The following is an 18,431-nucleotide window of genomic DNA, read 5'->3' as shown; positions in this document are numbered from 1 at the left end:
CACTCTACCTTTCTTCTGGTCATTTATTTTTGATAATTGGGATGGATATATCTGGGACGGCTTCATGATAATTACTTTTGTGCATAGCCTTCTTGGTTCTGGATGACTAGCTCTTCTGTCTGTTTTGATAGATATGTTCAGTTTAGAAGAGATGGCCATTATTGATACTACTCATAAATATACTAATTGAACTTCATATATTGACACTCAGCCTGCGGCTACCCCGTGTTCGAGTCCGCATCGTTATCTCGTCCGGGTGACGCGTCCTTCTTCAATCGGTCTAAGACTGTGAGCACACTCCTATCGCCCCCAGTAAGCGCAGCCTCCAGCACCTTGTCTCTTCCGTTATCACCAATAACAACCGCCCGCTCAACCGTCCCCGAGTCGGAGATCTTGAAACGCCCAACCCGACCATCCTCCCACTCCACCCGGACATACGCCGCCTCCAGCGCCGTCGGCGAAAATGACGCGATCCCATAATCGTTCTTCTTTAACCTTGTCTCTCCAAGGCCGGAATCAAACCCCACATCAACAAGCATATCTCGATCCCACGGCCCATCCTCCTCGTCATCCGGGTAAGGATCTACACCCCGCCGGATAATACCTAGCTGCTCACGGATAAGATGGATCGCATCCAACCGCATATGCCACGAGACCAGCTGTCGCCTTATTTCACGGATGAACATCTGAAGATTCTGTTGGCGGGCCGGAGGGTTCGGTTTCTTCTTCAGCGGTTCTATAGCGCCGTGGCCGTTGCCATTCCCATCGCCGTCTCCGGGTACAGGTAGGGGGTCATGTTGAGGTAACATTATACGTTCTAGTCGCTGTACTGGTATAAATGCGGGTATTGTGTGTCGGTGGACCTTCAGCCGTATCTCGGGTTTGTTCTTCTCTGCGTGTTCGGCCGCGCGCACTTTGCGCAGGAGGAGGTAGTACGGTTTCGTAAAGCGGCCATTCCGGACGCAGATATCAATCCGCACACCAAGCAAATTCTTCGAGTCTTTCTCGCTCTCGGCGTCGGTCACCGGGGAAGGGTCCTTGAATGGGAATGTGGTCGTGGAGAAAGCGATGCGGTGGTGGTTCGATTGAGTGTGTACGCCTGCGGCGCGGACGAGTGGGGAGATGTCTTCGTTTAGGCTGGAGATGGTCGAGGTAGAAGGTTGTTGAGGTTTCAGGCGGTTCTGGAGGGCCTCGGAGGAGAGGACGCTTGATGCGAGGAAGCGGCGGCGTCTTTGGAGCTTGCGGACTGCGATTGAGGTAGGGGTTAGTTGGTGTTGGTGCTGATTGAGGGAATGGGTAAAGACAGACTTTCGCGACGGATGTTAGATATCTCCGAGTCAAGCTCCTCTTCTAACTGTGTTGTTGGGTCATTTAGGTCCATCGTGATGTTTGTCTTGTGGAGTGGGTGTTTGTTTGGATTCGGGACATGGAGGCCGTTGTTTTGGTATACAGTCACGTGACTCTTAGCATATCTTTGCAATCCCTGCTCTTATTTTTGAACTGAGACTTTAGGAATGCCATTCTATCGTAGCTACGGAGTACATGCTAGGGCTCGTAAGCAGTAGTGGCTTCATTGATTCAATAAGGTTTTCTTTGTGTTCATTGAGCAGATATAACCCAAATCATACCCTCAATTATAAAGACCCAGGATCGGCACAATGCCGCAAAAGCAGTCGGGGAATTCTAGCAACTCGCAGATGAAGTGGACTCTGAAGACTCCATTTTCTACAAAGCGAATGACGTTCCTGCAGGTCATCGCGAACTGAAGCCTGAAACCTGCCCAGTGCTGCAGATCCAAAGGGTCCAGCCGGGTCCCTGGGAAATTCGGGCCAGAGAGGCCAGCTTGCCAAATCCGCCACTCCATCCCCATTATTTCTCCATTATTCTCCCCTCGCATGCACCGCTCGAGCCAGGACGATCCGGACCCCCGTCCTTCTCTCTCCTCTCCCATCTCTCCTTCCGCTCCCTTCGTTGTCCATATCCAGGATCCCTACCGTCGCCGCCCCTCCACTACCCACCTAGACGCTTACGAGGCCGAGCTCCAGACTCTAGCATGCACCACCAGAGGTGATCAGGAACGCGCAGACTCAAGCGAACGATCAGCATCTCGACGCCAATTCCACGCTTCGTTATCCGAATCCGAATCCGACGCGTACTCCTCTGCGACAGACCCCGGCACGCGACCCCTCGGCGACGCAGCGTCCTCCCACCGCGGACGTAGCACACAGATGAAGCGCAAGAACAACACTGTTTCCAAACGTCGGTCAAAGCCCAATCTCAGCGTTGCGACCGGCCAGAACGGGAACGCTCGCGGCGAAATGAACTCCAACATCGAAATGCGCAAACGGGACACTTCCGCCGAATCCTCCACGTCCTCGCGGGCAGATCGCTTCATGTCTAGATCGAGCTTTACCCTCGATGAAGACCCGCCGGTGACTCCCCAAACGCCTGGGCTGTCGACTACAAGCTTTACCGACCTTCCGTCTAGTGATAAGAGAAACTTCCTGGTGCTATGTCTGCTATACTTCCTTCAGGGTGTTCCAATGGGGTTGGCGACAGGATCGGTTCCGTTCCTGCTCAAACCGTACCTTTCCTACGGGCAGATCGGTGTCTTTTCTCTAGCTTCCTACCCTTACTCACTCAAATTACTCTGGAGTCCTGTAGTGGACGCTGTATGGAGTCGCCGGTTTGGCCGCCGGAAGAGCTGGATTACCCCTGTCCAGGTCATTGCCGGGCTCGCCATGATCTATCTCGGAGGACATATTGAAGACATGATGAAGCAGGCTGGCGCCAATGGCGGAGCTGGTGTGTGGAACTTTACGTACTGGTGGTTCCTGCTGGTGTTTTTCTGCGCCACTCAGGACATTGCCGTGGACGGGTGGGCGATTACTCTCATGTCGCCGCCGAACATTTCCTACGCTTCTACTGCGCAGACTGTCGGCTTGACGGCTGGTCACTTCTTGTCGTACACGGTCTTCCTCGCGTTCAACTCGAAGGACTTTGCAAACCGGTGGTTCCGGACTGTTCCCGCCGACGATGGCCTTCTTTCTCTCGGCACGTACCTCACAATCTGGGGTTGGGCGTACCTAGTCGTTACCACATGCCTAGCTGTCATGAAAAAAGAAGATCAGGTCTCGGAGCGCGACAGTATCTCAGCCGTTTACCGCAGCATGTGGCGTGTGCTGAAGCTCAAGAATGTTCAGACGATTATCTTGGTACATCTGATTGCTAAGATCGGCTTCCAGGCCAACGACGGAGTGACCAGTTTGAAGCTTCTGGACAAGGGTTTTGGCCAGGACAACATGGCTCTGGTTGTTCTCATTGACTTTCCATTCGAAATCGGCCTAGGCTACTACGCCGGTAAATGGTCGACTGAGTACACTCCGATGCGCCTCTGGTGTTGGGCATTCGTCGGAAGACTCGCCGCTGCTATTCTAGCCCAGTTTACCGTCATGATCTACCCAGCTGCTTCGGAAGTTCCAACCTGGTACATACTGACAGTAATCTTCGAGCACGTCGCTTCTACATTCATGAACACGGTCATGTTCGTTGCAGTGTCCGCTTTTCACGCTCGCGTTTCTGACCCTGCTATCGGTGGTACTTACATGACCATGCTAGCAACGTACGTTTTTGACTCCCAGAAGTGCTTTCTTTTATTTCCTCACTAACCATCCCTCCAGAGTCTCAAACCTCGGCGGCACATTCCCGCGCTACTTCATCCTGAAACTCGTCGACATGCTCACCGAAGCTACTTGCATCCCCCCCTCGCAAACTCCCGCTCCGGATTCCCTAAAAGGCGACCTAGTCACGTCTCCTTTCTCATGTGCCGTCGAGCCGGATAGGGCCCGCTGCGTTGACGGCGGTGGCACCTGCAACATCACGCGCGACGGGTACTACTTGACGAATATCCTTTGCGTCCTGCTTGGAACCATCACATTTATCATGTTTATAAAGCCAGCTGTTCTGAAGTTGCAGGCTTTGCCGTTACGGGCTTGGAGGTTGACTCCCGGACGGGATTGATTTCGACTTGAAGCTTGATAAATCGGAGTACAGATATAGACGGATATGCATTATGTATGTATGACGTGTAGACTAGACTCGTTATCAAGGCGATTTCGCTTCTTCATTATCAAGTCATGCCTGTAAATCTAGACCACTTCATTCTTATCGAACTACCTAGATAGCAACTGGGCTTTTCCCTTCACCCTGTCTGTGCTTCCCTGCATGCCTTGTGCCTCAAACTACCCTCTGGTGCAGGGAGGGGACAAAAGTTGCTCCAGAGGTCTATGTTATTTGTTCCCATAGCTCCCCGTTCTATCCTCCCATCGAAGTAACGCGACCCATCGCAGACTCATGCAGGACAAGTTACGCAACCAGAATCAAGCCTGAGCCTTCAAAAGTCTCTGTCCCTCCGCCCACTCAAGCGCGCTCCTTCTCACGCTCTCCTCCCCAGCCTCGCCAAAGATATCCACTCCCAACCGGGCAGGGAAGTTCATCCGCTGATGCCTTTCCAGCGACTGGATAGCCTGGAATGCGTCCTCGGGTAGAACGAAGTCTATTGAGTCGAGCAGTCAGTACGGACCTCGCGTGTCCCGTATGGAAGCATAGGTAAGTGTACGGACCTTGGAAATTGCTCTCGATTCTCTCTGGGGTCACCGACTTAGGAAGCACAGCTGTTCCCCGTTGGACGGCCCAGCTGATAAGGACCTGGGCGGGTGTTTTGTCTAGGGACTTGGCGATCTGGATGACGAGGGGGTCATCAACGGTTCTATTCCTGTTAGTTTTGGATGGTAGTATTGGGGTCGCTTGCTTACCGAGGGATGTTGTAAATGTTGTTTCCCAGCGGCGAGTACCCGGTTATTAGGATGCCCTGGTTGACCGTCTTTCAGCAGCTGTTATTTAGAACGTATGTAAGTCGGTTATTTACCTGCTCCTTCGACCATTCAAGTAGGTCTCTTTGCTGAAGATAGGGATGAGCTTCGATCTGGTTGACTGCGGGTGGTATCTTTGCCCTAAACTCACGTAGGTCCCGGTCAGAAACAAATGGTTGTCGTATAGAGTAATGAACGTACGTCTTCAGGAGCTCTTCGATCTTTTCCCGGGTGAAGTTACTGACTCCAATCGACCGCACTTTTCCTTTAGCTACCAGTGCCTCCATTGCAGCCCATGTGTCCTTGATTGGTACATCCACAACGTCAATCAAGCCCGTCTTTTCGTCTACGGGCTGGATGGTTGTGGTTGAGTAGCGGAAGGCGACTGGCCAGTGGATCTATAGGCGAGCCCAGGTGTTAGCAATGATCAGACTGGACTGAGACTCTTGTAGAGTCAGAAGGACTAACAAGGTAAAGGTCAAGGTAATCCGTTTGAAGGTCACTGAGCGATCGATCCACCGCAGCTTCAACGTTCTCAGGGTCGTGATGAGTATTCCATAATTTGCTCGTGAGCTTCCCATGTCAGCCACTACCGTGTATCCTGTTAAGGCTGACCCAGAACTCACAAAGATCTCTTCGCGCGGTACACCAGATGCCTTGATCCCATCCCCAACTTCGCGCTCGTTGCCGTAGACAGCTGCAGCGTCGATGTGCCGGTAGCCGATTTTCAGCGCTGCAGCCACCGCCGCCTGTACCTCGTTTGGTTTGGATTGCTATGCGCACGAGAGTATTTGTTAGCTCTGGGTGCCTCCAGAGACAGTTGGGCTGCACATACCCATGTTCCCAGTCCGACAGCGGGAATCTCGTAGCCTGTGTTGAGCTTGAACGTGCGTCCTGACGCCATTGTTACGTTGCTTGTTTGTAGATACTCAACAATCTCTCACAATCTTGCCTAGGTATAGATTTGTAGCGCGGTCAATTATGTACGTCGGAGAGGATGGGCCCCGGATTTGAACCCGATGCTCATACTTCTCCGGAACTGAGTTTCCTTCTCCATTGCGCTGATGGGGCCGATTGTCTGATGGGATCGCCATTTTACATTTTGAAGCGAATGATTTGTCCAATCTCGATAGTTGTCATCTCGGCGTTGCTCCGCAGACTTCCATCGTTGCTGCTTATCCGTGGTCTTTTCCGAGGCCGATGCGGGGGTCTGCGCGGAGCTTGCGGGGTAAGGTTGACCATGGCTGTATCAACACACGGAGTTATACCGGCAGGGTCATTTTCTTTCTGAGCTTCTTCTTTGGCAAAAAAAAAGGGTCAATGTGCGATTGTGCATCCATCTGTTTGTTGGAGCTTGCGATAGGTACCCTTCAAACGACGGTATATACCAGCCAGCATAGAGAGCAGCGACCGTTATGGCTCCGATTGCTCAAATAGAGTATTTCCGCATCCCACCGCGATGGCTTTTCGTGAAGACAACTGATGCGGACGGAAATTACGGCTGGGGAGAGGCGTCCCTTGAAGGTCATACAGAAGCCGTGGAGGGCTGCCTCGATGCTTTCGCTCAGAGATTCACCAACATGGACGCGGAGTTAGTTGAATTGATATTATCATTTCGTTTCCCTTGCTGACACTTTCTGTCCGTAGCGATATCGAACATATATGGCAGCACGGATACAGGATGGGTTTCTACAGGGGTGGACCGGTGCTTATGAGCGCTCTGTCAGGCATAGATATAGCACTCTGGGATCTCAAAGGTGAGCAGACCCCGTCATCATTCGACTTGGTCGGTCTGACTATCTGCGCAGCGAGACGACTCGGCCTCCCAATCTATCAGCTCCTTGGAGGCAAACTGCGGGATAAGCTGAAAGTGTACGCTTGGATCGGCGGGGACCGTCCGAGCGATGTCGAAGTACAAGCGTAAGAGACATTGTCTCCGTTCGGTTCGGACTTTAGGTTTCTGACGTTTCGCAGTCGAGCTAGAATGGCGCAAGGATTCAAAGCTGTGAAGATGAATGCCACTGAGGACCTGTCGTGGCTCGACTCACCCCATGCTTTGGACACTTCAGTCGAACGGCTAAAGACCGTCAAGTCGTTGGGAATTGACGCTGGTGTCGACTTCCATGGTAGAGTCCACAAAGCGATGGCACAGCAACTCGCATATAAGCTAGCACCGCACGAGCCCTTATTCATCGAAGAGCCTCTCCTCTCCGAGCATCCAGAGTCCGTCGCGGCGTTGTCCAAGCTTGTCCCGATTCCCATTGCTCTCGGTGAGCGACTACATAGCCGGTGGGATATCAAGCCGTTCCTCGAATCTGCGTCCATCAGCATCCTTCAACCAGATATTTGCCATGTTGGTGGAATTTCGGAGATCCGTAGGATTGCCACTATGGCGGAAGCGTATGATGTCGCGTTGGCCCCTCATTGTCCGTTGGGTCCCATTGCTCTTGCGGCGAGCTTGCAGGTCGATGCTGTCAGTGCCAACTTTGCTATCCAGGAGATGAGCTTGGGGATACACTACAACGCAGGGTCAGCAGATATTGACACGTACATCAAGAATCCGGATGTTTGGAAGGTGCAGGATGGACTGATTGATATTCTGAGTGGACCGGGTCTCGGGATCGAGATTGACGAAGAAAAGGTTCGAGCAGCTGCCATAGATGCAGCTGCTTGGAGGAGTCCGCACTTTATAGGGCCGGGAGGAGAATTGAGGGAGTGGTGATCTCTGCACTAGCCATCCAAAGTCGAAATATATTCCAACTCTCTATTTTGATCATGGTGTCCAGGCGTGCATTTCGGTGATATACCGGCTGATAACGCTTAATCTTCTTTGCCTGAATCAGTTATTGATACCAAAGAAGCTCCAAATTCTAGCCAGTCAACCACGTAGTTTTCCCTTGTCCGGGATCGCCATGCATTGAACTCATGCCTTTCACCCAGCCCTGTTCCGACGCCTTGCATTAATTTCACTCTGCGCTATCTGCCTACTAGCATGGATAAGCTGAAGCACATTAACATATTGCTTAAAGAGCATAAATGGCGCAGAAACATAGAAAGCAAAACAGCGCCAGTAGCGGCGGATTTTATTTGCACTGGAAGTCATCACTTAGCATTCAAACCTTCTATGCTGAAGATAAACATACCGAGCCATCTCCATTGTCCCAGCACTCCAGGTTGAATCCAAGCCCTCAATTGGTGCAGTAGAATCTGCAGAGAAGGACAGAAGGTATAACGCGATGAAAAACAGCTTGTTCAGCGCACATACGCTGAAAAGAATGCTCTAAGAGTATATTTGTTAAGTAGAGTGGCCTATTTCGCGGATAATCCTGGATATAGCATACCGAGCTTGAGTAGTAAACCCGCAGGGCCCAAGGTCACTGTTCATCAACGTCCTTGTGACCCTGCTTGCTACCGGTCGCCAAAGTCGCATACATATGAATATATGACTCGAGTAGTCCAGACTGATTAAGCCCTGGAAGATGATACTCCATCGCGGAAACGCGCTCGCCAGGAACACGAGGAGACAGGTGGTAGTACAGCGGTCGGTAATCATATCCAAGACAGCACCGAACCGAGTGGACTGATTGAGATGTCTGGCAGCTGCACCATCAAGTGCATCGAGAAGGCAGGAGACACTGTACAGAAGCGAGCAGGTTCGGGGGTGGTACGGCATGTAGTAGAGGAATGTGATGGCAAAGACAATCCAGAAGTATCCTATGTTGAACAGTCAACTTCACTTCACTTAAAATGAGGCACTGAAACAGGATATATACCAATGAGATTTGGAATAAATAGGAACACATTTTGCTGTCTACTTGTTATGGCGCGTGGAGGCATTGGGGTGGGGGTAGGTAGAGTGAATTTGGAGGTTGGAAAGAGGGAAGGAACATGCCGGGACATGGCCCATAAGTCTGGGCTCCTAGGTATTGCTGTCCACCTATCAAGCTTGGGGAGGTTAGACCGGCTGTTTATGGCCTCAGTAGCTGTCGGCCCTGGCACGTGCACCCTAGGTACCGTAGCCGCTACCTAAACAGCTGCCTTGGCCCGTTTCTCCAGAAATTCCCTCGGTCTCCCCACGTCCCACCCCAGACCTTGATAATCGGGTCTGGGCATGTTAAAACCTAGTATCCACCGCATGTTTATATTATATGTGATGCATTTATCTTGATATATACCCGCGATGGAGCCGATAGGAGCCCATCCGAACAAACGGCGATGCGGCAAGGACCGAATTCGCGTTACTCGCGCCTGCGACCATTGCAAGAAGTCAGTCACTGAGCCTTTCTCTGCGCCATGTCTAATTTAAATATTCAGGAAGAAGCTGCGTTGCTCAGGCACATTACCTTGCTCGCTGTGCCAACGCTCCCAGTTGAAATGCGAATACACCGCTGGTTACACTCGAGGAAAGGTGCCGCCGGTTCCCATTGCTGCTAGCATGGACGATGCTGTCCAGCATCGAGAGAAATCAACGAATTCCAGCATAGATAGTCTATCTCCATCAAACCCACAGGCCGCCGCACAGAATGTCCTTCTGCAGCCAGAGAAACAAATCAACCTCCCATCATCCGGCAACTCGCCGGAACCTCACCAAACTGATATGGAGGGGCATTATGTTGGCCCTGCTTCCGGTGTCTCATTTCTGATACGTGTACAGAAACGCCTTCATGAGCATATTTCGTTCCCGCGAACTACACCAATCTTCAGTTTCGGTGACGCGCCGCTCCCGAAATACGACCCGTCTTTCCTGGTCATTCCCCCTAAAGACGAAGCGAAGGGACTTCTGGATAGATATTTTGACTTTGCTTTCCCAACTCACCGTTTCTTGCACCAACCACAGGCTGAGGCCTGGTTTGAAGACTTTTACCGAGACCCAGCGGTGGCCGATTCTCCCAAACCCGGAGCTATGGCGATAAGAGCATTGCTGCTCATGGTCTTTGCCCACGCGAAGCAATGCTTGCCGGATTCTGATAAATCTCTAGGCTCCTGCGTTAACAGGTCAGTCTTTCCTGATGTTGTTTTACTCGCCTGACTTGAGTTTTCCTCGACAGCGCAGTCTATTTTGCCGCTTCAGAGCATCATCTTGCAGCCGAAACTGGACCCGTCCGACTTACCAGCGTACAAGCACGGCTGGCCCAGTGCTTCTATCTCTTAGGTCATTCTCGGATAAATCACTGCTGGAGCCTTTTTGGAACTACCGCACGGCTCGCCATTGCGATTGGCTTGCACCGCGGCCGGCGGCGAGATCTCAAAGAGAACTTCGTCGAGCTTGAGTGCTCTAAGCGAGTGTTTTGGTGCATGTATAGCCTCGATAATTATCTCAGCGCCGCGTTGGGCCGTCCCCGCATCTTTCACGACGACGAGATAGACCAGGAGCTGCCTGCTATTGCTAATGATCACCAAATTACATCGAGCGGTGTTGCTCCCGCTGCTTCCAGCGTTCAGAGCATTATGTTGGCTCCTGTTTATCATGCTAAGCTTTCAAAGATAATTAGCGGGATACTTCGTGATCTATACGGGATACGACGAACGACTCTTCAGTCTCAAGCTGCAGCCGCCACAAGACATGGAGCCGATCTTGCACAATGGCGGCACAAAATTTCTGCATTTGTTGACCTGCCGAGTGTCGACATGTTGATGCTCACCTATCAGCGACAATATACAGTGTTGAATCTTGCATTCTATCACGCTCAAATCTTACTATATCGTCCGTTTATCCTCAAAGATTTCAAGAATCTAGCAGTTCCGGCATCCGATGACAGCAATCATCTCTCCGAATCTCTCAGCGAGAACACCCGACATTGTATAGAAGCTGCCATGAAAATCACTGGCATTTTGCGTGATCTGTGTGAAAACGGTAGAATGTACCATACCTTCTGGGTAGGTTTCTGCTCTACAAGTGCTGCGCTTCGCCCTAACATTCATTAGTTTACTCAGTACTATGCTTTCTCAGCCATTGTCGTATTATACGTCCATTTTATCCAGAGCTGTACACACAAAAACGTGGAGGCAAGCTTGACCCATTTTCAAGCGGGCGAGAGAGCTCAACAACATCTAGCAGCATGTGGAGCGCAATCATCCTTTGCCCGGCGTTACGCCATGGTGCTCGAAGAGCTTCGTAAGGAAGCGCAGAAGTGCATCCAACAAAAACAACAACCGGTGGCTGTAGATCGCTATACGGGCCAGCAAGCTGCCAACAGCACTAACGTGAGAATGAATGGTTCTCAAGAGCCAAATGTTTCCGGGGGAAGTTTCGGTCATGAGCGGACAGGGTATTCTCAAACTATGTTCACACGCCCAGAACAAGGAGCCACCCACAATTCGTCCCTAGAGCTCATGAACATGCAGCCGGAGCAGCACGCCTGGCTAGAAACCCTGCTACAAGACAACAGCCCAGGAACCTACGCTCCTAGTCTGACAGGCTGGGGAGAGTTCGACTCGCTGGCATTAACGGGGTTGGGAGAATTAGGATATCTATTCTCTTCCGACAACCTGCCGGACTTCCAAGGTTGAAAGTTTGATACAGTATGCAGCCAGAACTCTTGCTTGTTCATGCACCGATGAGCCAACTTGTGCGCAGCGAATTGATAATGCTACCGTGATTTGAAATGGGAAGTTATGCAGCTACTGGAGAGCCATACTTCTTCTCCTAATGTGACAGACTTGGTTCTCGTTTCCGCTAGCAGTCCTAAATTGCCAGCTACTAAACTAAAAGCCCAGTTCCCTGCCATATTCTCAACAATGCAGGCTGTTGTAATGGGCATCTGGAAGTCCGGACTCCAGGCCGTGCCAAGGACTTCAACTCTACAATCACGTCAACATTCATCTGATATTGTCAGACAATCGCCTCGCTTTGGGCGTCTGACTCCGGGGTCTCCTTCGAACGGCAACCCATACACGAACGCTTTGACCCCCATGATGGACACTTCATCACCCCCGTGTCGGGCAAATCGGATATGAATATTCACTTATCCGAGCCCCACTTTGCTTTTCCGAACACTGCCCTAACACGGATATGGTGGTTCTCGGAGCATACGGATAACGGGTGATGCTGCGGTGCAGTCCTCGTGCCATGTGAGGGATAGCATGCTTCATTACTAGGTGCAGCAATATATGCTAGCCTGGATTAATACTTCCAGTTCTGATGCAGAACTTCTCAATGTCGCACTCGACGCATTCCTCGATCTGAACAATGTTTACATCTCAAGTCGGCGGCGATGTCTCAATGGACAAGATGGACGTTGCGATCAGTTCTGCTAAGCTTCCTCCAACTCCACCAGGCGAGCCAGAAGTACCATTGTACACGGTCAATGATATTCTATTGCAACGCTTAGCACACCCACCAGAAGCACCACTAGTTGCTTACCCACAAAGCTCTCATGGAGTCAGCGATTATACATTCTATACCGCAAAAGACTTGGACAGATTTGCCAATGGAGCCAGTAAAGCTCTTCAGAGCTCTGGACTTCCACAGGTAGCTAACTTTGAATCTTATACGGTATACCCCTTTACTAACTCGTATCCTTTTAGTTCTCCGATCCCACCACGAACCGAGTGGTAGCAATTCTTGGCCCGTCCAATCTCGATTACATCGTTTCGCTGTTCGCCCTGTCTCGATTGGGCTATGCAGTTCTTTTGCTATCCACTCGGCTTAGCACCGAAGCCTATACCAATCTACTTGCGCAAACGAACTGCAGTCATATCCTATACTCGTCTTCGACCCGGAAAGCCGTGGCATCTATTCAGGGCGTGACGCCAAATCTCAATACACTCCTGATACCAGAGTATTCGTCATATGCAAAGTGCACCGAGTCATCGGACTTGGGAGTTGCAGGACATGCTGAGTCGGCTCGGAAATGGGCTTTCATCATCCACAGCTCAGGTTCCACGGGTCTTCCCAAGCCAATCTTCCAAACCCATGCGGCTTGTATAGCAAACTACACCACGAGCAACTCGTATCGGGCCTTGTTGACTCTTCCCTTGTACCACAATCATGGCCTATGCACGTTCTTCCGATCTTTGTTCAAGGCAAAGCCAATTGCCATCTACAACGCAAACCTACCCTTGACCGGCCAGAACGTCCTTGAAGTTATGAAAGCGTTCCAGCCAGAAAGTTTTCATGGGGTGCCATACGTTCTGAAGCTTTTGAGTGAAGTTGATGGTGGGACAGAAGCACTAGCCAAATGCCAACAAGTTCTTTTTGGAGGAAGCAGCTGTCCAGATGATCTCGGTGATCACCTTGTGGACAATGGAGTTCGACTGATCAGTCATTATGGAGCGTATGCAGTCCCCCTTTTTATTTTTATTTTTGACCAGGGTCTACTAGAAGGAAACACACTGATCTTATCTATAGGACTGAGTTAGGTCAGTTGATGACATCTGACCGGCCTATTGACGACAAATTATGGAATTATGTTCGCCCTTTGAAAAGCTCCCAACCTTATCTGCGAATGGAAGAGCTGGAGGACGGCTCCTACGAGTGCATTGCTTTAGAAGGACTGCCCGCCAAAGTCAGCTCTAACTGCGATGACCCGCCAAATTCTTTTCGTACTCGCGACACATTCCTGAAACATCCCAGCGTTCCCAATGCCTGGAAATACCTGGGCCGCATCGATGATAGAGTCACACTGGTTAATGGCGAGAAGGTGCTACCAGTGCCCATTGAGCACCGCATCCGCCAGAACAAATTTGTGAAGGATAACCTTGTGTTCGGGGCGGGAAGGCCATTGCCTGGTCTGATCATTGTTCCTAGCGCTGAATGTCAGGGCATGACAAAAGACGAGATTCTCGACAAGGTATGGTTCGACATCGAGGCCGCCAACGAGAATGCAGAAGCATTCAGTCAAATATCTCGCGACATGGTTGTCGTCTTAGACGTTGGTTGCTCATATCCGGCCACCGACAAGGGAACAATGATTCGCAATCGCTCTTACAACGAGTTTAGCGACCTCATTGAGGCTACATACCGAAGGTTGGAAGAGGGGTCTTCCAATGGCGTGCCGAAGCTTGCTCTAGGTCTCCCGGAACTAGAAAGGTATCTGCTTGAGCTTTTCAGGAAGGAGCTCGGATATCATGACCTGAGTCGGGATTCCGACTTTTTCGAAGCAGGCGTCGATAGTCTTCAGGCGATCAAAGCAAGAGGTTCAATCATAAGGGACATTGATATTGGGCCTGCTGAGCTTGGCCACAATGTGGTTTTCGACTTTGCCAATGTCAAGAAGCTCGCCGCTTATCTGTACGCTCTTCGTACTGGCAGCCAACAAGATGAAGAGGATGAGCTAGCTGTTATGTCTCGGCTGATTGATAAATACTCGTCTTTTATACCACGACCGGAATCAGAAGAAGTCATTGTAAGTTGCCTGGGCATCAACAAATCTTCCTCGCCAATCCAGTTGCTTACTATTTCCATCTAGCTTTTGACTGGAGCCACTGGCTCCCTCGGTGTTTATATCCTTTCTCGCCTCATGCAGAAGCCTAATGTCAAGAAGATTTACTGTCTTGTGCGAGCATCCAATCCCAACAATGCTCTGGATCGAGTTCTTTCCAACCTAGCCTCCCGATCGCTACCAATGGTGAATGTCTCAAAAGTCATGGCCCTACCTTCCCAATTAGGTTCAGAAGATCTCGGACTGCCCCCTTCAGTCCTTAACGATCTTCGAACTTCGTTGACCAGAGTCATACACTCTGCTTGGGCCGTCAACTTTACGCTGGGCGTCGGCAGTTTCGAAGCGCAACACATCCGGGGAGTGCACAATTTGATCAACCTATGTCTCTCCAGCAACCGATCCTCTCCGGCACAATTCTACTTCTGCTCGTCCGCGTCCGCAGCCGCAGGGACACCGCTCCCCGCTACCATCGCCGAAGCCCCAGTCCCCGAGTTAGCCCACGCCCAAGGCATGGGCTATGCACGGTCCAAGCTGGTCGCCGAACGAATCGTCCAGACCGCAGCAGAGAAGACCGGCATGATCGCTAAAGTTCTCAGGGTCGGGCAAATCGTCGGCGACACCGTCACCGGGAAATGGAACACCACCGAAGCGATCCCTCTCATGCTTCAAACCGCGCACACGCTGAAAGCATTACCGGCCATAGATGAAACGCCGTCATGGCTCCCTGTGGATATCGTCGCGGATGCGGTTTTGGATCTCAGTGGCCTCAATGAAACTTCTGTTTCTGGTTCCGCGATACTGAGACAGTTCTCGCATGACCCGAGTACAATCTACCACGTGCAGAATGCAAGGACATTCAAGTGGACGGAGGAACTACTGCCAGCTCTAAAAGAGGCTGGTCTTGAGTTTGAAATCTTGCCGAAGAGGCAGTGGGTTCAGCGCCTGCGTGAAGGCGAGCAGGATCCGAAGAAGAACCCGGCTGTTAAGCTGTTGGACTTCTTCGCCGAGAAATACGATAATGATAATTTGGGTCGATCGGAGCTTGTCTTTGAGATGGAGAAGTCTGAGGCTGCTAGTCCTTCTTTGAGGGGCGGCGTGGAACTGATTGAGAGTGGGTTGATCAAGAAGTTTGTCGATGCCTGGAGAAGTGAGTGGTAGGATGAAGGCTTGTTTTTCAGATTTGCTATATTCAGATCTGTTTTCATAGTTTTTACACGCTCTTCTGGAAGGTTTTTCTATGTTCCTTCCTAATAAGAATAATAAGTTGATAGTATCTTTCTTCCCTACCTATATCTAAAGTATGCGTGCCCTTAAAAATCGTTTGATTCATCTACGCGAGCAATGTACCTGCCAATGACTCTATGATGGCCAAGTACCCTTTTTTCATCACGCAGTATAAACCACCGGCCCCGTTCTCTAGCCATTGGTACTCAGGTCATGCAGTATGACGTTGCTCAAGGCGCTCTTCAAGCACAGGGGGTTGTTCACTGGCAATGGCGAGCTCGTGGTAGAACTACCTAAGTCGCATGCAAACGCACGCACTGCCAGCTGAGCAGCAGCCATGGTACAGCAGTTAGTCACTGAGTTGATCACGGGGCTGCAGGGGTTGAGATAGACCCGGATAACAAGGTAACCTCCCATCCAGCATACGTACCACCCTGATGTATCAGATCCCGGAAGGCAAACTCATACCTTGCGACTGAAGAACAAGAGCTGTCGGATAAGCTACAGCAGTCAGCTCATATCCGAGACGCACAATCAGCAGAAGTCGAGTAAGGGAGACAGACCCCTCGCTTGCAGGATGGCCTTGGACAGGGCCATCTGCCTTGTCCCAATATATCAGCGGCTTCCGATTGGCCTTCGTCGTATCCGAGACGCACTAGACAGCCTCTCGGAACTGGTGGTCATCACTCGCGCAGCCATCTACCCCGGACTCGCAGAAGCGGGGGAGTGGAGCGCGGAAAGCTTCGACTATATCAGGGTCCACGGCCTCCGGGACATGGATGAGAACCATAATCTCCCGGTCTATCCCGTCTCATCATCGAATTCAACATTTAGTCGCTGCAGCAATTTCACAATGACCGATATATCTCGCCACGGCACTGTCGAGAAGGAAGCTTCTTACGCTGAACACGTTGGGGACGTTGAGAAGAGCGAGCATGTCCCGCAATATGACAGGTTTGGGGCTGCGGCCAAGGTCGACCCCAAGGAGATTGCTCTGGTCCGCAAGATTGACTGCTACATGATGGTTCGGCGACCTCTTCTCTCCTTGGCCGGCGATAGCTGACGGCTTGAATGCAGCCAACGCTCTGGGCGATGTACTTCCTCAACTTTCTGGACCGCAATGCCCTCGTCAACGGCAAGCTCAACAGTCTTGTCGAAGACTTGAATTTGAAGGGAACCCAGTACAATACCTGCGTGAGCATTCTTTTCGTCGGGTGAGGACCTGCCATCCGTCATCTCCCAGGTTCGCTTTTCTGACCGCATTTGCATCAATAGGTACCTTGTCGGACAGGTGCCCTCTAACATGCTTCTCAACCGCGTCAAGCCCGCGTGGTATATGGCTGGCTTCATGATGGCTTGGGCAATCGTATCGACCCTCACATGCCTTGTCAAAGATTATCACCACATGCTTGCATGTCGACTTGTGCTTGGTGTCGTGGAGGCACCATTCTATCCAGGCGCACTGTTCATGATTTCGCTCTTCTATAACCGCAAAGAAGCTACCACACGAATGGCCGTACTATATACTGGAAACATGCTGGCGAGTTCGTTCTCGGGCCTTATCTCCGCTGCTGTCTTTGCTACCCTCGACAAGAAACATGGCCTTGCTGGCTGGCAGTGGCTGTTTCTGATACAAGGAGTCGTGACCGTGGCAGTGGCCATTGCCGCGTTCTTTCTCCTTCCGAACTCTCCCAAGCAGACTTTTTGGCTCACACCGGAGGAGCGGCAGCTTGCTCACGATAGGATCGCGCGAGACACGACTCAAAAGGCAGAGGGAACGAGTGTCTGGACTGGGCTTCGGGAAGCGTGCTTGGACTACCGAACTTGGATTTTCGCCCTGATGTGCAACCTTCATCTCTCAGCCAACGGCTTTAAGAATTTCATGCCAACCGTCGTTGAGACGCTCGGCTTTAACTCGACTGTCACCCTTGTACTGACTTGCCCGCCATATCTCGTGGCGACTTTCACTTCGGTCGCTGTTTCTTGGTCTTCAGGCCGTTTCAACGAGCGGACATGGCACGTCACAATCTCCAAGGCACTCGCAATTGTGGGGTTCGCAGTTGCTTGTGGAAGCCTAAACACTGGGGCACGATACTTTGCCATGATCCTGTTTGTTGGCGCCACCTACGGAGTGAACAATATCAACATCGCCTGGGTGGCCGCCACGGTCGGACAGACTGATGAGAAGAAGGCCGTGGCTATCGCGATCACCAATACCCTAGGAAATCTAGCCAGTGTGTACACACCATATCTTTGGCCGGATAGCGATGCTCCCAGGTTTGCGCCTGCCATGTACGCCAGCATTGGGTTTTCGGCCGGGGTGGTGATATTGGCGTGGGTCATGAGATGGATTCTCATGAGAGAAAATAAGAAGCTCCGAGCAGCTGATCCAGGGGTCATAAACCTTTACGCTTACTGATACTTATATCTTGCTATATCGGGCTGACATGTCCAGATCGAGGAGGTATGTACCTGGTTTATAAGCTCCTCAGAAGATAGTATTTAGTATAGCCGGAGGGATTGACATACAAACACCACTTACTTTTCAAAGAACATTCCCAGCCATTAGAGTGACCGGAAGACATGAAAAAGTCGTCGGAGTAATCAGGTATCGTAGTGGCGCCGAAAGGCGGGGGTCCGCGTCGTAGGTATGCGTCTGGTGACAAACAGGGATTGATTCTGACGCAGTACCTAGAGCTTGCAGCTGCAAGCCAAGCTTGCTGGGTTACATGAACAATAAAGTCCTTCGTTTGGTTTATACCCGTGCAGCGTGCTTGGTACGCGCCTTTTGCCTCGAAGGCTGTCGCCTCATCGTCCAAAACAAGGGTTGCTAGCCTTGATTAGGGCAGGAACTGGCATGTCCTGTGAGCTGTTCCTTCTCCCATCGCAATGGGTGAATCCACAATATAGTCACCTCCATGGCTGCATTGCAAATCGGGCCAACTGGCCATGC

At 51.2% G+C, this 18,431-nt stretch overlaps 7 protein-coding genes across 7 annotated transcripts; 5 read left to right on the top strand and 2 right to left on the bottom strand.

The window, feature by feature from the left end:
- Nucleotides 1-218: 218 nt before the first annotated feature.
- Nucleotides 219-1,381, bottom strand: DSM5745_02895 (uncharacterized protein; the record flags this gene model as incomplete). The annotated part of the gene is made up of 2 exons (XM_026744911.1): nucleotides 219-1,246; nucleotides 1,309-1,381. The coding sequence occupies 2 exons, from the start codon at nucleotides 1,379-1,381 to the stop codon at nucleotides 219-221; spliced, it is 1,101 nt and encodes a 366-aa protein (XP_026605777.1).
- A 514-nt stretch (nucleotides 1,382-1,895) lies between these two features.
- DSM5745_02894 (SD08430p) lies at nucleotides 1,896-4,020 on the top strand (the record flags this gene model as incomplete). Its single annotated transcript, XM_026744910.1, has 2 exons — nucleotides 1,896-3,622; nucleotides 3,681-4,020. 2 exons carry the CDS (start codon nucleotides 1,896-1,898, stop codon nucleotides 4,018-4,020), a joined length of 2,067 nt encoding a protein of 688 aa, XP_026605776.1.
- A 359-nt stretch (nucleotides 4,021-4,379) lies between these two features.
- On the bottom strand, nucleotides 4,380-5,775 carry DSM5745_02893 (aldo/keto reductase; the record flags this gene model as incomplete). Its single annotated transcript, XM_026744909.1, has 8 exons — nucleotides 4,380-4,555; nucleotides 4,623-4,768; nucleotides 4,815-4,870; nucleotides 4,928-5,012; nucleotides 5,073-5,269; nucleotides 5,340-5,444; nucleotides 5,498-5,644; nucleotides 5,707-5,775. The coding sequence occupies 8 exons, from the start codon at nucleotides 5,773-5,775 to the stop codon at nucleotides 4,380-4,382; spliced, it is 981 nt and encodes a 326-aa protein (XP_026605775.1).
- A 511-nt stretch (nucleotides 5,776-6,286) lies between these two features.
- Nucleotides 6,287-7,593, top strand: DSM5745_02892 (uncharacterized protein; the record flags this gene model as incomplete). The annotated part of the gene is made up of 3 exons (XM_026744908.1): nucleotides 6,287-6,462; nucleotides 6,519-6,791; nucleotides 6,846-7,593. The coding sequence occupies 3 exons, from the start codon at nucleotides 6,287-6,289 to the stop codon at nucleotides 7,591-7,593; spliced, it is 1,197 nt and encodes a 398-aa protein (XP_026605774.1).
- A 1,458-nt stretch (nucleotides 7,594-9,051) lies between these two features.
- DSM5745_02891 (Zn(II)2Cys6 transcription factor) lies at nucleotides 9,052-11,381 on the top strand (the record flags this gene model as incomplete). Its single annotated transcript, XM_026744907.1, has 4 exons — nucleotides 9,052-9,137; nucleotides 9,186-9,866; nucleotides 9,920-10,748; nucleotides 10,797-11,381. The coding sequence occupies 4 exons, from the start codon at nucleotides 9,052-9,054 to the stop codon at nucleotides 11,379-11,381; spliced, it is 2,181 nt and encodes a 726-aa protein (XP_026605773.1).
- A 679-nt stretch (nucleotides 11,382-12,060) lies between these two features.
- DSM5745_02890 (putative NRPS-like enzyme (JCVI)) lies at nucleotides 12,061-15,412 on the top strand (the record flags this gene model as incomplete). The annotated part of the gene is made up of 4 exons (XM_026744906.1): nucleotides 12,061-12,342; nucleotides 12,399-13,147; nucleotides 13,222-14,218; nucleotides 14,282-15,412. The coding sequence occupies 4 exons, from the start codon at nucleotides 12,061-12,063 to the stop codon at nucleotides 15,410-15,412; spliced, it is 3,159 nt and encodes a 1,052-aa protein (XP_026605772.1).
- A 643-nt stretch (nucleotides 15,413-16,055) lies between these two features.
- Nucleotides 16,056-17,897, top strand: DSM5745_02889 (putative MFS transporter; the record flags this gene model as incomplete). Its single annotated transcript, XM_026744905.1, has 3 exons — nucleotides 16,056-16,502; nucleotides 16,556-16,692; nucleotides 16,754-17,897. 3 exons carry the CDS (start codon nucleotides 16,056-16,058, stop codon nucleotides 17,895-17,897), a joined length of 1,728 nt encoding a protein of 575 aa, XP_026605771.1.
- Between the last annotated feature and the right edge of the window lie 534 nt (nucleotides 17,898-18,431).

Source organism: Aspergillus mulundensis (assembly GCF_003369625.1).
Source record: "Aspergillus mulundensis strain DSM 5745 chromosome Unknown scaffold_2, whole genome shotgun sequence".
In the NCBI taxonomy this organism is placed as follows: Eukaryota; Fungi; Ascomycota; class Eurotiomycetes; order Eurotiales; family Aspergillaceae; genus Aspergillus; species Aspergillus mulundensis.
This window is presented reverse-complemented; position numbering and strand designations above follow the sequence as displayed.